At 39.3% G+C, this 26590-nt stretch overlaps 1 protein-coding gene across 3 annotated transcripts in view; it reads left to right on the top strand.

Annotated features, from left to right (window-relative positions):
• Nucleotides 1-23300, top strand: part of aco1 (aconitase 1, soluble) — a 36163-nt gene extending 12863 nt beyond the window's left edge. For all 3 annotated transcript variants that reach the window (XM_055056382.1, XM_055056384.1, XM_055056385.1), the window contains 8 exons: nt 13835-13991; nt 15340-15464; nt 15549-15653; nt 16747-16889; nt 17028-17175; nt 17305-17427; nt 22307-22492; nt 22577-23300. In XM_055056382.1, coding sequence (XP_054912357.1) covers nt 13835-13991; nt 15340-15464; nt 15549-15653; nt 16747-16889; nt 17028-17175; nt 17305-17427; nt 22307-22492; nt 22577-22717 — 1128 coding nt within the window. In that variant the 3' untranslated portion in view covers nt 22718-23300. The remainder of the gene's footprint in view (nt 1-13834; nt 13992-15339; nt 15465-15548; nt 15654-16746; nt 16890-17027; nt 17176-17304; nt 17428-22306; nt 22493-22576) is intronic.
• Nucleotides 23301-26590: the final 3290 nt, after the last annotated feature.

Raw genomic sequence — 26590 nt, 5'->3', positions numbered from 1 at the left:
CGTAACGATTAATTAAACGAGAAAACCGAAAAAATAGAATAAAATTAAAAACAGTATTTGTTATGAGAAAAAAAAAAAACCTCTTCCATTTTGTGGTACAACAGATACAGTTCTTGCTCACGATGTCTCCAGTTTTTAATCCAACACTTTGATTTTTGGTTATGTCCCTTTTGGATTAAAATAAGTCCACAAACTAAAGTTACAGCTTCAACGTCGTTGCCCATGTTTGTTTACTCTAAATTCAAGTATGCAGAATTTTAAGGGATTTCGTAACTGGGAGTGGAATGTCCTTGAGTGAAACCTCACATTCTACCATCGAACCCATCATACCTACGATTTTAAATCGGCTCGTGTGTGGTCTCTCACGTTTTAAGAATCGGCCGACTATTCTAAAATCATGTAGTGTGAACTGGACTTTAGCATGCATTCACTAAAGACTCATTTGAAAGAAGCAGGGCTGGAAAGACAAGGCAACTACTCTCGACTTCCTGATGTGAGGCGTGCCATTATGATGGAGCTGAGAAGACCAGGGCAATTATTTGGCTATCGAACCATGTGGCAAGTTCTCAAACAAAAACACAACCTGTGTGTCAAACGTGATGCTGTAATGAGACTGCTGCGGCAGCTGAATCCTCAAGGCATTGCTCTGAGGACTCGCAGGAGGTTTACCAGACGCACGCATCACTCTATGGGGCTCAATTACATATGGCATGTAGATGGCTACGACAAACTGAAGCCATTCGTCAAGATGGTTTTTCGAGAAGAATAATGTGGCTTGTTTATGGGGCAACAACAATTCCTCTGTCATTGCCCAGCACTATATAAACATGTCAAGAGTCTTGGCGTAATACCAATGAGACTGCAAACAGACCTCGGCACAGAGAACGGGACTGTGGCAACAATACAATGTACCCTTCGCCATGTGGATACAGATTATTATGCTGGGTCATCAAGCCACAGTTACGGGTCATCAAGCCACAGTTACGGATCTTCCACAGGGAAGCAACTCATCGAGTCATGGTGGTCTTTTTTTCAGAAGAGGAAGGTGGGTACATCTGAGTTTTTCAGATATGAAGTACAGCGAAAGTTGATCACAGTCTGAAGTCCATGGAGGCATACAGTCTGAGTTTAAACGAATTTGTAAAGTACGTCCAAACCCTGTGAAAAACAAGGTTCTGGTGACTATAGTAACAGACATGTAAGCTAGGTGTTAGTTAAGCAAATTTAGCTAGATCGGCAGTAAGTACTAGAATACATATCTGTGATATTAATTTTTGTTTCACACAGAGTTGGGTAGAGTACTCGAAAATCATAATAGATGTAACATACTTTTACAGTTTATAAATTAGGAATGAGGTGAAAGCTGGTTCTAAGCTTGTGGTTAGTTTATTGTTGTCATGGTAACTTCATAGGAAGTTCCTATGGAGTTGACAGTCACATGGCTATCGTTTTTTGATATTGAATTTGTTTAAAACATTTATTTTCATAAGGCTTTAGCTATTTTTTTCCAAATTAGAATTGTTCATTGTTTGGTGACAGATGTTATACAAAGTTTTAGTTTGCACGTGGAAAAGTCGGACGCGATATTCAGTTTGAGATACATTTATAGCATGCTGTCAATATTATGGACAGAATCTTTTTAATTATTTTAATATGAAAAAGAACAGAACCGCTTCTAATTCAATCCTCAGGTCTCAGTTTTGGATGGACTTTATTTGGAAGTTTTTAGAGACTCCGGAAACTTCAATTGAAGCCATGAGCACCACTGCTTGCTCAGATTCTGCTTCACCAGAAAGACCTGGATGAATGCAAAGATCTCTGTAATAACCCCAGGATCCAGCCAATCAGACTTACATCATGTTCTGGGGGGATTCCAAATGAACTCTTATCTCTTGCCTCACAGGTAATTGACATCTTCACAAATAGAAATAATGCTAGACATTTCATGATAATGCAGAAGTGTTGTTAGCACAAGTTAGGACACTTATTATCTATGTACAAGTAACCTATAGCTGTTAATGTACAGTATATCACAAAAGTAAGTACACCCTTCACATTTCTTCAGGTATTCAAGTTTAATATTTTCATGGGATAAGACCAACAAAAAGACACAATTACACAATGAAAAGTAGTCTGAGTACAGCTTATTTATATCTGAAGGGTGTACTTACTTTTGTGATACACTGTATAAGCTGTCACTGATAGTGCTCACTTATACTGGGTCACAAGACCCAGTATAAGTACTTGTACTAAATATAGAAAATATCTATCACAATTCTATCATTAATTATTTTCTGACTTTGCAGATATGGATCAAGAGATTGTCGATTTCCTGTTGAGGACAGCGATTTCTGGATGTTTTCCCAGAAGCAAGTCAGGTGACAGAGTTGTGTGGTGATAAAGACATCGAGGAAAATGTACAGCAAGCCATGCAACAACTTGGACAACAGCAGTCACAAGACTGGGAGTCAGCTATGGAATTGTATTTATTGCTAAAACACATAGCGAGGCTGTAAACACAAACAACCAGCATCAAATCTTTTAATATTTTGTCTTCTGTTCATTTTGCCAATATGGAGTGGAAGCCTCATTGTTATTCAGAACAGCAACAAATTGTGCATCTATTCCGAACTATGAAGACAAAATCTGCACATTACACTCTTAATACAATTCCAATAAAGTTTTGAGTATTTGTTTTAATTTAATTTTGTTTTAACTTGCTTATAGCTGTAAGAAAGAAAAGAACAGGAAAAAAGTTTTGCAAAACAAACTAGGTTTTTTGTAACACATTTAACATTTTTGTCTTTTGCCACCTAGACATAGATTTCTTGTAATAAGTCCTTCTTATTACAACGTCATATGAAATTATTTTTCGATAATATTTTCATATGATAGCCATTCTTATGTGGCAGTTTATTCATAATTATCAGCTCATGAAGTCAACAATCCCTTTGAGCAAATACTGTTAGTTTAGACTGGTGTATGTCTGGTTTAGGCTCAGGATACGGGCATTTATCAAAGTTCTAAAATATAAACATTTCCATCTGACTAAACAGTCTGAGTATTTCAGTTGTCGCGTCTTGTGTCGCTAATGTCCCTGGATACCACTGGACTAAAAACAATGTATCTCGGTTGTAGTGTTTTCGCTCATGTTGACTTCATGTGCTCATAGCCCTTTCAAAGCTATCACTTTGGAAGGGACATCATATGATCAAATTTTCCCAAAATTATGGCAAGGCTTTACCCTCCTTTTGCTTTCTACTGGGCTGAGATCTGGTTTGAACAAGGTCTCCAAGTCTGAAGCAGTCAGGGCCTTGGCAGAAAAACATAGGACTGGGGACAGGACACTGGAATGCTGCTGCAGTGCAGCAAAAAACCCAAGACTTACCAGTCCATCTTTGAATCTGTTAAGGATAGAAACATAAGCAATGTACTTTATTCATAGCATAAATATGAAGTATTCTGTGTAAGTCCTGTGTAAATGTGAACCACACTGTAGTTGACTATGTGAAAAAAAAAGAAAAACAAAACTAAATATACAAAGTAAAGCTAATTTTCCACAGTGCTCAAAAGTCATCATTAACTGATATATAATATTTTAAATATTATATACATAAATAATAATATACATTGTTTACTTTTAATACATAAAAGTACAATAAAATTTCAACTTTAAAAAAAAATGTTTTCACTGTGCAAAAAACCAAAATTTTCATGCAACAGTATATTTTTATTAATCACATTGAAAAAATTTTCATGTGCCATTCCATGTATTCATGTATATTCCAACATTTCACACAATTTTTCAGAACGACACAAAAACATGTGTTACCAACTAAAGATGAAAAAAAAAAAAACAAGGAAAGAAGCTGGTTAAATTTGATATCTGATCAAGTAATGTCATATCTCTAATTTGATCACAATTGTTCATACTTAATTAGTTTTTCATAGTTAATTACAGTGTCATGATGTCAGTGACACTTGTTCACAGTATTGATCTTGAGTATTGATATTCAAGAGCGATACTCATTGATCTCTGAAAGCTCCTCTGAAAGCCCCTTTTGTAAACGACTACGCTCATCCATAGGTTTCCATGGCTGAAGAAAATGAAACACAATTTAACATCTACATAGTCCTATGAAGCTTAGGTAAAATAAAAACGACAGACCAAATACATTTGAACTTGGACTTATCAGTGTGTTAGCAAGATCAAAGTCGGATGATTTTCTAATGACAATCTCTGGGTCAGAATCGGACAAGCAAGAGAATTTTCCAACTGCAAAACAAGGGGGAAAAAAACAAGCCAAACTAACTTCTACTAAGTATTCGGTCAACTATATTACATTGTATCAGAAAGCACAAACACAGCACTGGTAAAAACTAATAATTGAGTGTCTACCTATCAAGTTTTCAGGAAGTAACTTGACATGTAGGAGCCAATCTATGATTTACTGTTTTGACTGATCATTAATTGAAAGTTTGTTGTTAAACAATTAGTCTGTATATCTGTGCTATGCAGAAGTCTAAATTGAGTGGGCGTTCCTTCCGAAAAGGCAGCCAGCCTGATCGCAGTGCAACAGAACCGGAACGACACAAATTTCTTGTGCCATTGCCAAAGATACATTTCCATTTTATGTAAGTTTAATGGACAATAAAGGAGTCTAAAGAACATTGTGGAGTATCTTCCAAACAAATTTCTTGAGTCCTCTTGCCACAATTGCTACAAAAGTTCGGTGAAGGCTCAACCAGCTCTTTTCCACAGTTTTGGCAATACATGGCGAAGTGACCACATTACCACTTGCTTTGGTTCTCATTGAAATGAACCACACCAGAATGACTTCTGGTTCAAAAGTAAAACAATTTTTAGTCCAATCAGAAATGTTTTAGGTCTCCCACTGGGACATACCTCTACCGTTTTTCTAAAAGTTGTCGCGTTCTTCTTAATGTTGTAGCATTATCCTCAATGTTGTCGCGTTTTCCTCAACGTTGTCGCATTGTCCTCAACGTTGTTGCGTTTCCTCAATGTTGTCCTGTTGTCCTCAACGTTGTTGCGTTGTCCTCAACGTTGCTTAAGGTTGTAGCGCTTTCTTCAACGTTGTAGCATTTTGCTAAACTTTGTCGCATTGTCTTCAACGTTGTTGCGTTGTCTTCAACGTTGTCGCGTTTTCCTCAACGTTGTAGCATTTTGCTCAACTTTGTCGCGTTGTCCTCAATGTTGTAGCATTTTCCTCAACGTTGTCACGTTTTTTTCCTCAACTTTGTGGCATTGTCCTCAATGTTGTAGCGTTTTCCTCAAAGTTGTTGCGTTTCCTCAATGTTGTCCCTGTTGTCCTCCACGTTGTCACGTTTTCCTCAACGGTGTCGCGTTGTCCTCAACATTGTCACGTTTTCCTCAATGTTGTAGCGTTTTCCTCAACTTTGTCGCATTGTCCTCAGAGTTGTCGCGTTGTCCTCAACGTTGTCGCGTTGTCCTCAACGTTGTAGCGTTTTCCTCAACGTTGTAGCATTTTTCTCAACGTTGTAGCATTTTTCTCAACATTGTCGCGTTGTCCTCAACGTTGTCGCGTTGTCCTCGACGTTGTCGCGTTTTCCTCAAAGTTGTCGCGTTGTCCTCAAAGTTGTCGCGTTGTCCTCAACGTTGTCGCGTTGTCCTCAACGTTGTCGCGTTCTCCTCAACGTTGTCGCGTTTTCCTCAACGTTGTCGCGTTGTCCTCAAAGTTGTCACGTTTTCCTCAACGTTGTCGCATTTTCCTCAACGTTGTAGCTTTTTCCTCAACGTTGTTGCGTTTTCCTCAACGTTGTTGCGTTGTCCTCAAAGTTGTCACGTTGTCCTCAATGTTGTAGCGTTTTCCTCAACGTCGCATTGTCCTCAATGTTGCGTTTTCCTCAAGGTTGTCGCGTTTTCCTCAACGTTCTAGCATTTTTCTCAAGGTTGTCGATTTTTCCTCACATTGTTGCATTGTCTTCAACGTAGTGTTTTCCTCAACGTTGTCGCGTTTTTCTCAACGTTGTCGCATTTTCCTCAATGTTGTCGCTTTTTCCTCAAGGTTGTCACTTTTTCCTCCACGTTGTTGCATAGTCCTCAACGTTGTAGTGTTTTTCTCAACGTTGTCGCATTTTCCTCAACTTGTTGCGTTTTCCTCAAAGTTGTCGTGTTGTCCTCAACGTTGTCACGTTTTCCTCAACGTTGTAGCATTTTTCCTCAACGTTGTTGCGTTGTCCTCAACGTTGATGCGTTTTCCTCAACGTTGTTGCGTTGTCCTCAAAGTTGTCGCGTTATCCTCAATGTTGTAGCGTTTTCATCAACGTCGCATTGTCCTCAATGTTGTTGCGTTTTCCTCAAGGTTGTCGCGTTTTCCTCAAGGTTGTCGCGTTTTCCTCAACGTTGTCGCATTTTCCTCAAGGTTGTCGCTTTTTCCTCAACGTTGTTGCATTGTCTTCAATGTTGTAGTGTTTTTCTCAACGTTGTTGCGTTTTCCTCAACTTGTTGCGTTTTCCTCAACGTTGTCGCGTTTTCCTCAACGTAGTGTTTTCATCAACGTTGTCGCGTTTTCCTCAACGTTGTAGCATTTTCCTCAACATCGCATTGTCCTCAAGTTGTTGCGTTTTCCCAATGTTGTCGCATTTTCCTCAACATTGTCGCATTTTCCTCAACGTTGTAGCATTTTCCTCAACGTTGTTGCATTGTCCTCAAAGTTGTCGCGTTGTCCTCAATGTTGTAGCGTTTTCTTCAACGTTCTAGCATTTTCCTCAAGGTTGTCGCTTTTTCCTCGACATTGTTGCATTGTCTTCAACGTAGTGTTTTCCTCAACGTTGTCGCGTTTTCCTCAACGTTGTCGCATTTTCCTCAAGGTTGTCGCTTTTTCCTCAAAGTTGTTGCATTGTCCTCAACGTTGTAGTGTTTTTCTCAACGTTGTCGCATTTTCCTCAACTTGTTGCGTTTTCCTCAAAGTTGTCGTGTTGTCCTCAACGTAGTGTTTTCCTCAACGTAGTGTTTTCCTCAAGGTTATCGCTTTTTCCTCAACGTTGTCGCATTTTCCTCAAGGTTGTCGCTTTTTCCTCAACGTTGTTGCATTGTCTTCAACGTTGTAGTGTTTTTCTCAACGTTGTTGCGTTTTCCTCAACTTGTTGTGTTTTCCTCAACGTTGTCGCGTTTTCCTCAACGTAGTGTTTTCATCAACGTTGTCGCGTTTTCCTCAACGTTGTAGCATTTTCCTCAACATCGCATTGTCCTCAAAGTTGTTGCGTTTTCCCCAATGTTGTCGCATTTTCCTCAACATTGTCGCATTTTCCTCAACGTTGTAGCATTTTCCTCAACGTTGTTGCATTGTCCTCAAAGTTGTCGCGTTGTCCTCAATGTTGTAGCGTTTTCTTCAACGTTCTAGCATTTTCCTCAAGGTTGTCGCTTTTTCCTCGACATTGTTGCATTGTCTTCAACGTAGTGTTTTCCTCAACGTTGTCGCGTTTTCCTCAACGTTGTCGCATTTTCCTCAAGGTTGTCGCTTTTTCCTCAAAGTTGTTGCATTGTCCTCAACGTTGTAGTGTTTTTCTCAACGTTGTCGCATTTTCCTCAACTTGTTGCGTTTTCCTCAAAGTTGTCGTGTTGTCCTCAACGTAGTGTTTTCCTCAACGTAGTGTTTTCCTCAAGGTTATCGCTTTTTCCTCAACGTTGTTGCATTGTCTTCAACGTTGTAGTGTTTTTCTCAACATTGTTGCGTTTTCCTCAACGTTGTTGCGTTGTCCTCAACGTTGTCGCGTTTTCCTCAACGTAGTGTTTTCATCAACGTTGTCGCGTTTTCCTCAACGTTGTAGCATTTTCCTCAACATCGCATTGTCCTCAAAGTTGTTGCGTTTTCCCCAATGTTGTCGCATTTTCCTCAACATTGTCGCATTTTCCTCAACGTTGTAGCATTTTCCTCAACGTTGTTGTGTTTTCCTCAACGTTGTTGCGTTGTCCTCAAAGTTGTCGCGTTGTCCTCACTGTTGTAGCGTTTTCCTCAACGTTCTAGCATTTTCCTCAAGGTTGTCGCTTTTTCCTCGACATTGTTGCATTGTCTTCAACGTAGTGTTTTCCTCAATGTTGTCACGTTTTCCTCAACGTTGTCGCATTTTCCTCAAGGTTGTCGCTTTTTCCTCAACGTTGTTGCATTGTCCTCAACGTTGTAGTGTTTTTCTCAACGTTGTCGCATTTTCCTCAACTTGTTGCGTTTTCCTCAAAGTTGTCGTGTTGTCCTCAACGTAGTGTTTTCCTCAACGTAGTGTTTTCCTCAACGTAGTGTTTTCCTCAACGTAGTGTTTTCCTCAACGCTGTAGCGTTTTCCTCAACGTTGTTGCGTTGTCCTCAACGTTGTTGCGTTGTCCTCATAGTTGTCGCGTTGTCCTCAATGTTGTAGCGTTTTTCTCAACGTCGCATTGTCCTCAATGTTGTTGGTTTTCCTCAAGGTTGTCGCGTTTTCCTCAACGTTCTAGCATTTTCCTCAAGGTTGTCGCTTTTTCGCGTTTTCCTCAACGTTCTAGCATTTTCCTCAAGGTTGTCGCTTTTTCCTCGACATTGTTGCATTGTCTTCAAGGTAGTGTTTTCCTCAACGTCGCATTGTCCTCAATGTTGTTGGTTTTCCTCAAGGTTGTCGCGTTTTCCTCAACGTTCTAGCATTTTCCTCAAGGTTGTCGCTTTTTCTTCGACATTGTTGCATTGTCTTCAAGGTAGTGTTTTCCTCAACGTTGTCGCGTTTTCCTCAACTTCTCGCGTTTTCCTCAACGTTGTCGCATTTTCCTCAAGGTTGTCGCTTTTTCCTCAACGTTGTTGCATTGTCCTCAACGTTGTAGTGTTTTTCTCTACGTTGTCGCATTTTCCTCAACTTGTTTCGTTTTCCTCAAAGTTGTCGTGTTGTCCTCAACGTAGTGTTTTCCTCAATGTTGTCGCGTTTTCCTCAACGTTCTCACGTTTTCCTCAACTTGTCGCGTTTTTCTCAATGTTGTCGCGTTGTCCTCAAAGTTGTCGCGTTTTCCTCAACGTTGTCGCGTTTTCCTCAACGTTGTAGCATTTTCCTCAATGTTGTCCCGTTGTCCTCAACGTTGCTCAACGTTTTAGCGCTTTCCTGAACATTGTAGCATTTTGCTCAACTTTGTCGCATTGTCCTTTGCGTTTTCCTCAACCTTGTCCTAAACGTTGTCGCATTGTCCTCAACATTCTAGCGTTTTCCTTGATGTTGTCGCACTGTCCTCAACGTTCTAGCGTTTTCCTCGACGTTGTAGCATTTTGCTCAACTTTGTCACGTTGTCCTCAATGTTGTAGCATTTTCCTCAACGTTGTCACGTTTTCCCCAAAGGTGTCGCGTTTTTGTCAACGTTGTCGCATTTTCCTCAAAGTTGTCGCGTTGTCCTCAACATTGTCGCGTTGTCCTCAACGTTGTCCTCAATGTTGTCGCGTTTTACTCAACGTTGTCGCATTTTCCTCAACGTTGTCGCATTTTCCTCAACGTTGTAGCATTTTCCTCAATGTTGTCCCGTTGTCCTCAACGTTGTCGCGTTGTCCTCAACGTTGCTCAACGTTTTAGCGCTTTCCTCAACGTTGTAGCATTTTGCTCAACTTTGTCGCGTTGTCCTTAGCGTTTTCCTCAACGTTGTCACATTGTCCTCAACGTTCTAGCGTTTTCCTCGACGTTGTAGCATTTTGCTCAACTTTGTCACGTTGTCCTCAATGTTGTAGCATTTTCCTCAACGTTGTCACGTTTTCCCCAACGGTGTCGCGTTTTTCTCAACGTTGTCACATTTTCCTCAAAGTTGTCGCGTTGTCTTCAACATTGTCGCGTTGTCCTCAACATTGTCGCGTTTTCCTCAACGTTGTCACGTTTTTCTCAACTTGTCGCGTTTTCCTCAACGTTGTCGCGTTGTCCTCAAAGTTGTCGCGTTTTCCTCAATGTAGCGTTTTCCTCAATGTAGCGTTTTCCTCAACTTTGTCGCATTGTCCTCAGAGTTGTCGCGTTGTCCTTAACGTTGTTGCTTTTTCCTCGACTTTGTTGGATTGTCCTCAATGTTGTAGTGTTGTCCTCAACGTTGTAGTGTTGTCCTCAACGTTGTCGCGTTTTCCTCAACGTTGTAGCATTTTCCTGAAGGTTGTCGCTTTTTCCTCAACGTTGCTTTGTCCTCAACGTTGTAGTGTTTTCCTCAATGTTGTGTTGTCCTCAATGTTGTATTGCTTTCGTAATTTGTATTTGTGCTTTCAAATTGCTGAAGTGCTTTACACCTCAGGGCCAACAGACTAGTAGGTATTTTGTCTCGTCAAAATATAATTAAAGATATCTTAAATCGCAGAACGTCTGATCATAAAATAATTTGAGATACCTGGAATGTAATAATGGTTAAAACAAATGTATGTTAAAACTGCTTGCCATAGAGAACTGTTCTTTAAACCAATCAGCTTTTAGATTCTCCTTTCATGGCCTGCTGAAATCCTGGTACACCTCACTGGAGCAAGCAGAAACAGGTGGGATGGACCACTGTCAGTCATATACCTTATACCATTCCACTCTGGAAGTGAAGGGGTGCTATTTTCTATATTATCTGTGGTCTCTTGTTTTTGGTTTCCCCACTATTTTACCTGCTACTTTTCCCGCCATTGAAAGTATTCTTAAAAGTTTGTCTGTTAATCTGCTGCTCATGTGACCAAACAAGACGAGGAGATGAAAAGTTCAAACACTCAACATTGCACACAACCTCTACTTGGGTAACCCCAAGATCAGTGAGTCTTCTTAAAAGATAGATTCTCTGAGAACAGTTCTTAAAAATATAGCTACTATTTTCAGCAAATTTGAGCTGACTGTCCAGGAACGACCCGAGGTTTTTAAAATTAGCCACAGTTTCAACAGGTCAGCCATTGAGAGAAATTGGATCCACTTTCAAGTCTTGTTTATGTCCTTTAAATAGCTTTATTTCCTTAAGAAAATGAAAAGGTATGGTGTTTTGTGACAGAATTGATCTTTTATGGTTCCAAGGATGCCAGAATTAATAATAAATAATAAAGACTTAATGGTATTCTGATTAGTAATGTAATTATATTAGTTGTGCTATGCCTCTACAGGCAGTAGCATGCCCAAAAAGATGTGACTAAGGAGCAGAATTAGAAGTACACCGAAAGCTACATAATTTTTTAAAAACTGAGTTGCGCTTCATAAAGATGAAGATATAGCACAGATTTCAAAAGATAACAAAAACTTGAGACCGCGGATAACATAATAGCACCCCCTTCACTTCCAGAGTGTAATGAGACTGACAGTGGTCCGTCCTGCCCCTTTCTGATTGCTGCAGCGAGGTCCTTCTCAGTAGATCTGATTGGAGGGTGAGAGCAAAATTCTCAACCCAAAGTTTTGTTAGCAAAGCAGCACTCATCAGCAGCCTTCACTTCTCATATTAATATGAATGAAGTTGATTTTAATTGACATACCATGGCTGACGGAGATGGAGAAGCTGATATGATTTCAGAAGTGATTAAAAATCCATTTATAAGACATCTATATTTTTAAGACATCTATACAATGCATAGATCGGAAATTTTAACACAATGTGCCACTATGATGCACTACACACAGGAAAGTACACTGGATTTGGAATTTGGTCCTCAAAAAAAAAAAAAAAAAAAAGAGATAGATAAGTAATAGAAAACGAACACCGATACTTCACTAAATCTATATCTAAAGGGCTGGACATTGTATAGACTGGAGAATCTTTGTCATGAACAGTACTATTACGGCTTCTCAGAAGCATTGCAGAGGAAATGGCTGGGATTTGCCAAGAATACAACAAAGAATAGACTGTTTAAGGACTTATTGGTGGAACTGAAATGAAGAGATCAGCTCTGTGATGGTCATATAAGTTTTCATGTGTAAAAAGAGGTGGATGGAGTTTGTGTATAAAGAAATAATTAGCAGCTGAGTGAGTGTGATGTGGGCCACTGTTGGTTTTAGTGTAAAGGTTTGAAGTTGAAGGCATGAAATCTGATCTCTAAATACTGATGTTGATACCAGGGCTTCCTTTATAATACCAGATCTTGTTACATTGCATTTTTGGTTTACTGTAGTATTGTCAATGTCAAATTTATTTATATAGCACTTTAAAACAGGTATAAAACTGCACCAAAGTGCTGCACAGGAACGACAGTAACATAAATAGATAAAAACAGAATATCAAAAAATTGCTTCAGTTAAAAGCCAACGAATAAAGATGAGTTTTGTGAAGCGATTTAAAATGATCCAGGCTGCTAGCAGATCTAATCTGAAAAGGCAAATTGTTCCATAAATTAGAAGCAACAACAGAAAAAGCCCGATCTCCTTTCCTTAGTCGGGTCCGATGGACTGTAAGTAAAAGCTGATTGTTTGATCTGAGAGTTCTGGACACAGACTGAAATTTTAAAAGGTCCTGAAGATAAGGGGGAACTAACCCATTTAAAACATTATAAGTTAAAAGAATCTTAAAATCTATTCTATACATAACAGGCAGCTAGTGTAAATTGACCCGCATAGGCCTTATATGGTCATGCTTCCTGGTTCCTGTAAGAAGCCGTGCCGCTGCATTCTGGATCAATCTGTGATTTAACCATGCCACTATATAAAGAATTACAATAATCCAGACGAGTGGTAATGAAGGCATGGATCAGTCCTTCAAAGTCCTTAAAACAAAAATAAGATTAGATTTTTGCTAAAATCCGTAGGTGATAAAAACTCGATTTGACGACAGAACTAACTTGTTTATCGAGCTTTAAACAGCTATCAAAAGTAAAGCCAAGATTCCTAACTGAGGTCTCACAAAATTGAGCTGATCTAGTTTTGTAGTGTAAAGACTTTGGCCAAATAATATAACTTGAGTTTTTCTTTAATTTAGGTGAAGAAAGTTTTGTCCCATCCAAAATTTAACTTCAGCCAAACAATCTGTCAATAACTGAAGAGATTCGTTATTTCCATTTTTTAGTTTAAGGGGCATATAAATCTGGATGTCATCTGCAAAGCAATGAAAGGAAACGTTAAATTTATGGAAAATCTGACCTAGAGGTAATAAATATAAAATGAACAAAATGGGACCTAAAATTGAGCCTTGAGGGACGCCATAGTTTAAAGGTTTGGCCCCAGAATAGCATTGGTCAAGATTAACTGTGAAAGTTCTGTTTATTGGTGGGTTGCATACTTGTAACATTATAATGGTGAATTAAATCGGTGAGCTCCCACTGAAGGTCCAGGTACCAAATGCACAGCTGCCACCAGTGTTTGGACAAGAAGTAAAAATGGGTCAAAATTTAACGTATCAGAAAAAAAAAATTTCCTTTGTGGAGGGGGCCCTGTCGCAGCATTGAAATAATTTCTGTCCGGTTGACAGCGTGCATCCCAGTCACCAGCCTAAAAAACGAAACTGAACTTTTTCAGCTTCCTTTGATTGTTTTTTTTTTCATAGTTTTTATTTTCATTTGTTGGAAGTGTAGGAGACAGGTGATTGTAAATATTGCCTTAATACATTGTGTCTGCAGCTTAGGAACAACTGACCTCGTGGCATCCCATGCAGTGTTGGCAACAGCTGATGGCGGGTTAAGATAACACAAGTGGCTAACCCTTGGAGGCTAATATGGATGAAAACTTACTGCGATCAGCTCAATTCATGCTGCAGAGTTGACACTTGACAGTAACATAATCTGGTTTACACCATGTTACTCACAAGCACTGCCATTCCACTCTCTTTGCTTTTGTAGCTCTTCTTCAGATCTATATCTTCCATCACCTTTTATTATGGTAGATACAATTTTTCAGTTTTTTCTTTGTAATGTGAGATCCAACACTTGTTTGTGTTTCAGGGGGATCTGGTTGTTGCAGGAGTACTGTCTGGAAACAGAAACTTTGAAGGGCGAGTCCACCCCAACACCAGAGCCAACTATCTGGCTTCGCCACCACTCGTCATAGCTTATGCAATAGCTGGCACGGTGAGGATAGACTTCGAGAAGGAACCTATTGGTGAGTTATGCTGCTATATAGCAGCAAAACAAAATGTTAGGTAGGGTCTCTTTAGTTTCTGGGTATTTAGATCAGCATCAGGATAAAAGATAAGATCATCTGTAAAGAAATATTAGCTTCCAGTCTCATCCCTTGCTCATCACAGAGTATAGTTTTATGATGAGATAACAGCATACCTGCTTCTTTAAAATGGCTATAGTCTCTTGAAGATTTTAGATGACTGTCCAAAACGTAACTTTAAAGTTAACATTTTGGACAGCAGTATGGGATAGCTGTTCTTTTTGACCTCGTGGCATCCCATGCAGTGTTGGCAACAGCTGATGGCGGGTTAAGATAAAACAATGGACATAATGCTGCTGGACCTATTGAAAATGCCTGAGTTAAAAGGTCTAGTGGTTCAAAGCTGTGATGAAATGGATTTTAAGCCAGTGGAGATCTGGCTTCCTGTCAGTGAATTTGATAGAAACTACAGTGTGTAGCCAATATTTATCAGAATTTGCACTGATAAGCAGACCTACTGGCTTGCATGAGACTGCAGTACTCAACCACTTCATCCAGGTCACATAATGACCACAACTAATAATTAATTTTATTGAACTTTTACGTAATAGAACAACATAAAGCTGTACGTAATTGTAGCATACCCTCTGTCAAGTAAATTTGTAGTCCTATTTGATTTTATTGATATTCAATATTCTATTGATATTAATCAAATTGAAAACTATGGGTGTTGATTTTGTTCATTTTGGGAGATCGGCTGATACTTAGATGAGAACCCAATCTTATCCACTGATATCATTTCCCTCCACAAAGATCTGAAAACCAGCCGCTGTCCTCTTCCGCTCTACAATGAGAGGACTGACTGGGAAAACAATAGTTGTCAGTTGTCATAGTGAGTCACTGTTGCCGACTTAGCAACTTTTCAGACAACACAATCAGTATCGGCAGGTCAGGTTCTTTAAAGGTTGATTAGCCAGAAAACTGCAATTGGTGCACTTGTATTGAAAACTTTTACTTTTCAATGCACTGGACCTGAATTACACTTTAGTTTCACATTTAGTAAGGTTTGGTGGATTTAAAAAATGAAGATGTACAATTATTAGTATCATGATGTAACAGAATTAACCTTTAAAAAGATAATACTAAATGACTATTCCAAATTACTCATCAGTGAGCTGGAATTGGAATGTCATAGTTCATCCCGATATACCAAAAATAAGCCAATATACAGCTCAACATTACTGGGTTTTTGTCAATTGACCTCAGAGATTTTTACCTTTATCATAGAAATAGCTAAAACATCAAATTCAAATTCTCTAAATGTCATCCTTCCTCTTTTCCAATGCAGCTGTTAACTCAGAAGGCAGACAAATCTTCCTCAGGGATATCTGGCCCACTCGAGATGAGATCCAGGCAGTGGAGAGAACATTTGTCACTGCATCAATGTTCAAAGAAGTCTATGACAAAATTGAGGTGCTATCAAATGAATATCTAGTAAATACACTGTAAAAAAAAACAATGCAAAACTTTAGGGTCTGAAGGTATTTTTTATTGCAGAAAGTGAATGATCGTTGGAACTCTCTGGTGGCTCCTTCTGATAAGCTGTACACCTGGGATGATAAATCAACTTATATCAAGTCACCACCGTTCTTTGATGGATTGGTAAGGAAGCTTAACTCTGCACCTCTTCAAATATAGACACATAGAGTAAATTGCATTAGCCTTTTGGTGCTACAAAGACATGGAAACAAACTGTCTCTCAGTGACATGGAGAACTCTGTAGTTCTCTGCTGTAGTGCAGGAAAAAGTTTTGCCCAGAATTTGTTGCAAAAAAAACAGCCACTACAACATTATAATCACCAACAGAATTTAATTTAAATTTGAATTGAATCCACTGAATTTTTTTCCTTCTAGAAGTGGAACACATTTTAATTCGGTAAATGTGCAACTGTTATGTGATGTGCAAAAATGCCTAACAAAGAGTCAGATTCACTTTGGCAAAGATTCACCTTTCACCATGAGACCCTGACACTCCTGACATCACTGCTCTGCTGCTGTACAAAACCTCTTTGGAACATATTGTGTCAAATTTACATTTTGCACATTTTCTATTTCCATTTGGGTTTCTACAGCTTTTAAAAGCAGCACAAATGCTCAAAACCACCCTGGTGGTCTTTAGCAATAAGTTTATTTTGGTGTCTGGAAATGAGCCATTTCAAAAACCTCCAGAAAATAACATCACAAATTATCAGGCAGTGCTGGGCTGACACCGTTGGGTCCATACTGTAAATACAGAAAGGCTAACTTTATCTGAGTAGTTGTTTATCATATTGTGTTTGCCTGTTGTAATTTTAGATAATGCCACACTGTGTCACCGTTTGCTATAATAATAAAAAACAACAAAAGGAGTTTGGATGATTTCCTACATGAAAAAAAGAAAGCAGTGCAAGAGAGCCGGAGGCAAACACAGTGCAGTCAGACCTAGAGACAACATTTACCCAGCATGCGTTGCACCATGAACAACATGGCAATGTTTGTGTGACAATATTTTATTAAAATGTGTAAAACCTAAACAGCCTACAGTATTGTATTAACAATACTGTACTGTTTTTACATAAACAATAAATATTTGTCAAATAAAGTCTATTGTTACAACTAATCATGGATCCCCTTAAGGAAGCATAAGTCACGTTTAAAACGTCAGGTGTTACTGTGTGGTTTGAGCTCTTATCTGTATCTCCTGGGCTTGATTCAGACCATGAAGCTGCCGACTCCTGATTCCATAAAAGACGCCTACGTTCTGCTGAACCTGGGTGACTCTGTGACAACAGACCACATATCTCCTGCAGGAAACATTGCCAGGAACAGCGCTGCAGCACGATACCTCACTGAGAGAGGGTGGGTTATCTGCAAACTGTCATGTTTGCACTTTTAAAATCCTAAAATTATCAGCGTGATCTCATTAGCTCTTTTAATCTTTGTCCTGCTTTGGATTGAGTTCTCTGGTTTCTAGTACGTCTGTTCGTGTTTTGACAGTCTGACTCCTAGAGAGTACAACTCGTATGGCTCTCGGAGAGGTAACGATGCAGTCATGGCCAGAGGGACGTTTGCCAACATCCGCCTCTTTAACAAGTTCCTTGACAAGCAGGCACCCCAAACCATTCACCTTCCTACTGGAGACACGGTCTGACACTAAACCAGTTCTATACTAAAATTACAACAGAACTCATTTGTTACATGTCTTTTTTACACTAAAAGTATCAAATTGAACAAAATCATCTCTGATTTTGTGATGGTTCCATTTTTCTTGCAGCTTGACGTGTTTGATGCAGCTGAGAGATACAAGCAGTCCGGTGTGCCGCTGCTGATTCTAGCTGGGAAGGAGTATGGCTCAGGGAGCTCCAGGGACTGGGCTGCAAAGGGCCCGTTTCTCCTGGTGAGCTGCACATCCCACACCTTTTTTTATAAAACAGAGGGATGTGGATATGTAGTGAAAATGCCATTCTCTGCTCCAATCAAGACAAGAAATTCTAGAAATTTAACAACTTGTTGAGGCCTATTGGTCTATTTCTTCAACAGTGTTTCTGAGATAACATTATGTTGTCACTTAAGAGAAAGTAGAGGTGTGTGATTTGATAAAAGTTTATATTAACAGTTAAACCAGAATTTCATTGAAACATAAAAGCATATTTTTTGAAGAATGAGACTATTTCTAACCACATTTTAGGAATCTGAGCCACACTTGTGTTGGAAACTAAAGTATTTTAGACTTGACTTAAATTTGTGCCCCAAGTACTTGACTTGGACTCCTGGTCTGAAACTTTAGTTTCAGGAGTAGTTTTTATAAAAGTGAATAGAAGCTGGTGTGTGAGCTCCACACTGCAGCTGCGCTGCAGATTATTTGATCTAAAGACTGGTCTCGACCTTTTGATGTCTCGGTCTCCTCGGGCTCAACTGCATTTGGTTTCAGTCTTGACTCGGTCTTTGGGCATTGAGGACTCAAGAGCACAACTGTGGAAATATCACAAAATTGCCGGCATATTTCCCAGTTAAAGTCCGCAGTGCAGATGGTGAATGGAAAGAGGGCCAAGGGCCAGCACAGTTCCCTGGGGAGCTCCAATGTTACATATTATACAGTCTGACTTACAGCTCTGTCACCTCACAAACTGAGGTCTGGCTTTCAGATAATCAATGATCTATCATTGATGGATGCCAAAATGTACATCCATTTTAACCAGATTTTTGCATAATAATCCTGGCTGGATAGTGTTGAGGATTGGTGAAATGTCCAAGAAAAGAATGCAGACAATGGTGTCAGAATGCAGAGGAAGGAACAGTGCAAAAATGTATACATTTTCTAGTTGTAAAACTGCCTTGTCTTAAGTGAGAAATTCTGCCAGTGGAACTAGTACTTTCTATCAATATTCAAGAATTACTGACTTAAACAAGCTCCTATATCTTGCTGAAAGGTTTCTTGTCTTGTTTCTAATGAACTAAGATATTTGCTCTGAAAACTCTACAAAAATACTTGGTCAGATTTAGTGTTTTTGCAGAGTTTGACTTATTGAGCTAGCCAGTTTCTTGGTAGAACTCAACCCAACGCTGTAAGAATAAAATCTATATCTACATCCAGTCTAGTTCCAGGAACTAGGAAGAAACTCTAAATTTGCCTGATTTAGCGTCGTTGTTATTTTTTTGTTGTTTTGTTTTTCTCTTTTTAGCAAAAATTGTAAGTAATATAATTATAAGTCTTCATTCTGATTCTTTGGGCTCAACTAGTACAATGGGGCTGAGAGCAGAATCCGTGGGAGTGGGCGAGAGCAGTGTAACCAAAACAGGCATGGGCGATGGGCGATCAGCATTAGACAAAAGGGCAAGGCAAAAGGGGCAAATCCGGGAAACGAGCGTGGTTGCACTGATGAGGGCGAAATAGGAGTGCTGGAAAACTACTTGCTGAGAGAGTTCGATAATCTGGCAGCGTGGTTATGACTGAGAGAGGCTTAAGAAGGGAAACAATCAGGAAGTGACACGAGTTCAAGGAATAACGGAAATGAGGGACATGACATGGATCAGCTCAGAACAAAAAACACAGAGCACCATGTGAACATCACACCATTTCCATAATACTACTTTAAAATGGTCTCAAAACAACATGATTGTTTATCCTAATAACTTTGGGATTATTTATTGTACAGTAAAATTTGTTATTGTTACAAACCTAGTTTTATAACAAGTTTTGACAAAGCCTGGCACAGTCCATTATATTTTTTGGTGATGGGAGACAATATAAAACTAATGGCATAATAAAGCACAGTCTCCCTCTTCAAGAGAAATAATGTTTAATTTTGTAAAGAACACTTGACACTGGAACTGGAACATATTATAAATAAACACAAGAAAACAATAAATAAATTGGAAATAAAAACTACACATCACCAAAACCATAAATAAAATGGATTTTGATGTCTCTATAAACAAAATTTATCTTCCAAATTAATATTCAAAAAGGACATCATTGAGCTAATTTTAATTTATCATATGATTGATTGATTGATTTGTTAATCGCATATTGTGACAGAATTATTTAATGCACCTTTTTATTTGAACAGAATCAGATAAAAGTTAATGAACATGTGCTCTGAGCATAAATGAGACTAATCTCTTTGACAGGGTGTGCATAAGACTGACATGACACTGTCATAAACATGAATAAGTCTTTGTGAATATTTGTGACTGTCAGTCTCATTTGGTAAATAATGACACATTAAAAGCAATGTTGATAATTATTCAAAATATCTTTATAACAACTCTTCATTAACCAAGAATCATCATCTGTCACAAATATGTCATGATAGTTAATTATCATAATTTTTAATGTAATGTATCTTTGTGTGTTGCATTACCATGTCATTTGTTGCTTGTTTTAACTGTGGCAGTTATGAGATCATTATAATTATGTGATTAATATTTCCTCCTAAACATCGGGCGAGTTACAGATGTTAAGTGTTATTACACTGTCGAAAGCTTTAGCAACACAATCATTAATCAATCAGTCAGTCAAATTTTATTTGCATAGCACATTTCAGCAGCAAGGCATTTCAAAAGTGCTTTACATCATAAACACAAAGTTATGCAACATAGAATAAACAATTCATTGTTCCATCATTAAATTTTTAATTGATTACATTTCAAATCAAACTCTAAGCAGGTGTGTTTTTAGTTGAGATTTAAAGGAAGTCAGGGTTTCTGCTGTTTTACAGTTTTCTGGAAGTTTGTTCCAAATTTTTGGTGCATAGATGCTGAAAGCTGCTTCTCCTCTCTTGGTTCTGGTTCTGGGGATGCAGAGCAGAACCAGAACCAGAACCTGAGAGTCTGGAAGGTTGATACAACAACAGCAGATCTTTAATGTATTGTGGTGCTAAACTGTTCAGTGATTTATAAACTAACAACAGTATTTTAAAATCTATTCTTTGAGCTACAGGGAGCCATTGGAGGGACTTTAAAACTGCTGTTAATATTTCCCCTAACCAGAAATAAAGTGGAACAAGTTGGAGCAATAATAAAGATGCCATTAAGTTTTATTACATTGTCAAATGATTTAATAACAAAGTCATTAATAATTAATCTTCCATCAAGTAAAATGGAAAAAGCAGAACCAGTTATTACAGTGTCATTAATATCAACTCTTAGCTCAAGTAAAGTGAAACAAGTAGCAACAGGTTTGAAGATGTCATGTTACTGCAGAGACACAACTGTTACTGCAGTGTCAAATGGTATATTGACAAAGTCATTAATATTAAGTCTGACCACAAGTAAATTTGAACACTCTGGACTATTTATAACTACCATCATAGCTACAGAACAAGCCCTTTGTACGTTGAAATAAAGGAAAGGATAACTTGAATTTCTTCAATCAAAGGGTTCAACTTTTGGTCAGCATATTGTACCTAAATACAGATTAAAAAACTAAAACAGAATTACTTATTCTTTAACTTAAGAAAAACGATACTTGGGGGTGCTGTGGAACCACGAGCCAAGATGGCAGCTTAAAGTGGATGCTCCATGTGGCCTGCATCTCAAAAACAGGAACAGGATTAGAAACGTAAACTGGATCTGAAAATGTCAAAATTGACCACTCTCAAGGACTGTGATATTTTCGCACAAAAATTCGTTTTGGTAACAGATCAAGACAAAGAGGAGACCGCTAGCACTGATAGCATGCGTGACGTGCTAGCTGAAATTCATTCGTTGCATTCAGAGTTTGGTGGATTTGGAAACAAACTGGACAGCATAGATAACGTCATGGGTGAAAAGACAAAGTCCATCGCCTCTTTGGAGAAAAACATAGCAGAGGTGAAGCAAAATGTTGCTGCTAATGCTACTAGACTGGAGGAAGCTGAAAACTGAATCATGTCAATGGAGGAACTTTTAGAAACTAGTACGGCTCATCTTACCAAAACCCCGAAGCGAATATCCTACTTGGAAGCCAAGATCGACGACCTGGAGAATTGAGGCTGAAAGAAGAACCTACACCTTTTTGACCTCTCAGAGAGCGCTGAGGGTCAACAGTCATTGCTGGAGTTTATATGGGGGAAGCTGCTGCGCTAGCTGGAGACCGATAGATCTATGTTAGTGAGGACAACTTATTCTTCACAAACACACTGCGATATCAATTTTTGATTTGAGTGGTCCAATGTTCTACCGATTGAATCCAATCAGTCATAGCACACCACACAGGCAGGATGATCAGTATCACAAGTGAGTTGACAACCTTAGAACTAGGAAGGGTCCAATATTGTCGAAAGGGGAAAATCGGGGCAAAACATTTTTAAATTGTGGCATGTGAACTGGGCTTTAGAACAGGGGTGGGCAACTCCAGGCCTCAAGGGCCGCTCTCCTGCACCTTTTAGTTGTGTCTCTACTTCAACACACCTGACTGCACTTAAAAGATGCAGTCAAGTTTACCTATGAAGTGAACTTGACTTAGAAGATGTGTTGGACCAGGGAGACATCTAAGAGTTGCAGGACACCTGCCCTTGAGGGCCAGGATTAGCCACCTCTGCTTTAGTGGGCACACCAACATGCAAAAGCCTTGTCTGACAGCTCATCACCCTACCACCCCCGGGCCGTTCTCAAGCCTTGACCGGTCCAAGGTGATAAAAAGGCTGGGCACCTACATGCTATAGCATAAACTTGAAAATATTTTTTTCTTTCAAACTAAGGTCTGCCTTGTTCTTTTTTGTCCTTGGAAAAAAATTATTTCAATCCGAAAGAAAACCAGGCGTGAGTGTTTGAATGCTTGCTTGTTCCTATAGGGCATTAAGGCCGTTCTAGCAGAGAGCTATGAGAGGATCCACCGCAGTAACCTGGTTGGAATGGGAGTGATCCCTCTGGAGTATCTGCCTGGAGACACAGCTGCCACCCTGGGGCTGAGTGGCCGAGAGCGCTACTCCATCATCATCCCTCAGAAGCTCATCCCCCGCATGACCGTGGATGTGAAGGTAGGCACCAGACAAGGCTTTCCTGCTGACACCTAATTAGCTCTGAACGTGGCACCTGTTTGTTTGGCTCTACTGCTTTCACAGCTGGACACAGGAATGACGTTCAAAGTGCGCATGAGATTTGACACCGACGTGGAGCTGACTTACTTCCAACACGGAGGAATTCTCAACTATATGATCCGCAAGATGTCACAAACTAATCTGTTGGAAGATTCTCAACTGTAAGCTCACCTGGAGAACAACCCTGTCTGAAGGTGATCTGATCAGTTGGCCAGAGTTGAAGTTAGCTAATATTCCTTTGCTTGGTTCTGATCGGAGAGCAGCAAGCGAAATACAGAAAAATCTATCCTTATTTTTAATTATCATTTCTAGTTTTTAAATGCAACAATATTCAAAATATCCATCATTTTAAATATGTAAATGCACCGAGTCATAATGTGAACTTTGTTTCGAGTACAAATCGGAGGAAACATTGCAAGCATAAATATAATAAACTGTTATTACCCAAGAACTACGGTCTGTCTCCATTGAGCATTTTTCATGGTTGTTTATTGGGACCAAGCTAAGCACTGTTGAAAGATGGATGTAATGTGAGCAGGATAGATGCTATCCTGATGCTAACAGAAGGATGGAATGTGATAAACACTGTTGATCTTAGAACTCCCTGTCAGACATTCCTCTTCCTCAGTAATTGCCTTACTCTCTTATTGATGCTTTGTTCTTGTGCCTCTGTGAAATTGTTTCTATGGTTACATCATTGTACTTCAGTGTAATGACTCCTGATAAAAGTAAAACCTGAAGTGACTTATTTGGGGCAGTTTTATTGTCGTTTGTTCCTTCTATATCTTCAGGGTCACTTTTTCAGATATCAAATAATAAGAAATGACAAGATGATGTGGGGATGTTTTCCAGGCAGAATAAAATGATCCCTAAAAGCTCGGGAAATAGCGTCCCTGCTGGTGGAATGCTGTTCTCACGAGAACCGAACCAGAAAGCTGCTGTCGCTGCTCTGCTGATATGAAGACAGGAAGGAAGAGCTTTATCTCTGATGCTCCTTCCTGTTACCCAGTAAAGTGTGAACGGAGCTTCCAGGTCACATCATGTACAAACAGAAGATTTGTTCTGATGCATCAAGACTTGATGAAGTTTTTGAGAGCCATATTTAGCATCAACATACTTCTGATCCTTTGATAATAAACAATAGTTTGTTGGTTTGTCGAAAACATTTGGTTCTCTAGATAAGAGGTTCCCAGAGTGCCAGTCCGGAACCCCAGGGCGATCACGAGACACTGAGGGCGGAGGTTGTAAAATGGATTTCAGAATCATAGTGATGTGACTCCTTAAGAGTATGTTGCACCAAAAGGGGTAAAATTAAATAAATGTATAATGAAATAAATAAATGTACCATTATTTATGTATTATGAATTAATACAGTAATATACCTTTCATTTTATAAGACATTCATTTAAAAATATGTATTTGATCTCTGTTTAAATAGCGTAAAATAATTATAAGTATTTTAGTGGGCTTCTGTGCCAGTCATAACCTTTAGTCAAAAATGTTTCTGTAACCAGTGACCTGGTTATTGATCTGATCTGATGTTTGAATTATCCAGCAGGACGATGATCTCAGATGCATCAAAACAAAGCAGTATATTAACAGCTACCATAGGTGTTCATTAAATATGGATTTACCGTCTGTAGTAGAAAAACGTTGGATATTAATGAGCTCCATTGTTTCTGATTAGAGGAGCAGTTATTAGCTCCTCACATCAGCAGAGAGGAAGTTAAAGTGAAAAAATATTTATTTTTCAAGACATACTTGTAGCGCAACCAAAATCAATAATTCATAAGTGTGGCAAAGTGGCCTTTTAGAATTCTTTTTGTTCTCAAAGCGGGATTGCAATGCATGCACTGATCCAGGAGCCACTCAAGTCAATTATTTGAATTTCTTTCTTAGACAGGAACCCAGTTCCTCCATTATTATTATTATTATTATTGTTATTATCATCATCATCGTTCTGTTAACAGACACTCTCAGTGAGTGCCGGTTGGAGACATCCTCAAAGTAAGCGGATCCAAGTGGAAAAACATTTGGACCAGTGGATGCACACGGCATTTGTAAAGGACAGAGTGCTGGCGAGAGGACCATGTCCCCCACCCGCCTTCCCTTTTCTGCTTTTCCCTAGACTTTTATTGACTGCTGCTTTTATATTTGCCACTGCATTTTGACTCATTGACTTTAATGTAATAAACTATTGTTCACTTCATCTGGCTTGTTTTTAAAGCATTGCTCACTCCTGCGATTACTGTTGGGTCTCATTCTTAGTTTAACCAGGTGGAGTTGCTGATTGTCCCATTTTCCATTCATTTCAATTGCTATCACCATTAGGTGGCCCCATAAGTTAATATAACATAACACTACAGCTCTAAACTGAACAAATTAAAAGTCATGAAAGTACAGCTTGAAGTGTTGTTCATAAGTGATACAGTTGAGATCAAAATAATAGCAGTCCCACATCACTAGAAAAACTTTGTTTGAATTTCAACTTTACACTGCAAGTAAGTTTCTAGGGGTTTGAGTAAAGTTATAGAAAACCAGCAGACTCAATAGGCATTATATATATTCTGCGAAACTGAATAACTTAATGAAAGACTTACTCAGCAGTGCTGAGTTCAATTAGTGAGGTCTTTGATTATGTGAAAAAAACAGGAGTTAAACAGGTGACCCTTATATTAGGATGCATTAGTAACAGGATTTGGAGTTTGCACCCAAGAGGACGCCACCAGTGCAAGGAGGACGCCACCAGTGCAAGGAGGACGCCACCAGTGCAAGGAGGACGCCACCAGTGCAAGGAGGACGCCACCAGTGCAAGGAGGATGCCACCAGTGCAAGGAGGACGCCACCAGTGCAAGGAGGACACCACCAGTGCAAGGAGGACGCCACCAATGCAAGGAGGACACCACCAATGCAAGGAGGACGCCACCAATGCAAGGAGGACGCCACCAATGCAAGGAGGATGCCACCAATGCAAGGACGCCACCAATGCAAGGAGGACGCCACCAGTGCAAGGAGGACGCCACCAATGCAAGGAGGACGCCACCAATGCAAGGACGCCACCAATGCAAGGAGGACGCCACCAATGCAAGGAGGACGCCACCAATGCAAGGAGGACGCCACCAATGCAAGGAGGACGCCACCAATGCAAGGAGGACGCCACCAATGCAAGGAGGACGCCACCAATGCAAGGAGGACGCCACCAATGCAAGGAGGACGCCACCAGTGCAAGGAGGACGCCACCAATGCAAGGAGGACGCCACCAATGCAAGGAGGACGCCACGAGGGGGAAAAAAGATGTTATTGATACTACTGAATGCTGCAACTGCAACCACACAGAACCATTCTTTCCATGAGAATGGTTTATGACCCCAAAGCAACCTACATGTACAGAAGACTGACTTTACGTTTGTAAGCAATAATGGACGGAGCTGTCGGAAGACCAACTTTAAAGTTTATTCAGCAATGAGAGTTGACAGCATTGTCACAAAATCAAAACGAGATGAAAGAAGCTGATAAAAAGCCCAATATTAATTAAACTTTAGGTTTAATAACATAAAGCTACATAATTTTTAAAGTCTAATCAGTAATACTTTTATGACAAATTTATATCAGATCACAATTTCTTGGTTAATATCAAGACATTTTGAATAATGTCATCTTTGTATTAAAAGTGTCATGATTTACCGAATGACACTTTGTGACAACAGTCATAAATATTCATAAAGACTAACTCATGTTCATGCCAGTCTTATTCACACCCTGTTAAATATCTCAGCATCATTATGCTTTTTGAAAGGTTGGCTCTGTGATATGACTGCAAAGTTAAAACATAAGTTGCTGTTGATTGCTTAGAGTGAGCAAATAATTTCACCTTTAACATGTTACCATAGTTTCTGGTGAAATAATGAACTGTTCATCTACAATGAATATCTTGGTCTGTCCAAAAATGACACATTGTTCATTAGCCAAATTCTTGGCTGTCTACCTGCTTTGTTGATATGCATCTTTCTACTAGTGAGATTTTCAGATTTGCTTGAC

This window comes from Poeciliopsis prolifica, unplaced genomic scaffold (assembly GCF_027474105.1).
Source record: "Poeciliopsis prolifica strain line A6 unplaced genomic scaffold, Auburn_PproV2 SCAFFOLD045, whole genome shotgun sequence".
Taxonomy (NCBI): domain Eukaryota; kingdom Metazoa; phylum Chordata; class Actinopteri; order Cyprinodontiformes; family Poeciliidae; genus Poeciliopsis; species Poeciliopsis prolifica.
The sequence above is the reverse complement of the archived record's forward strand: the minus strand, read 5'-3'. Positions and strand labels throughout refer to the sequence as shown.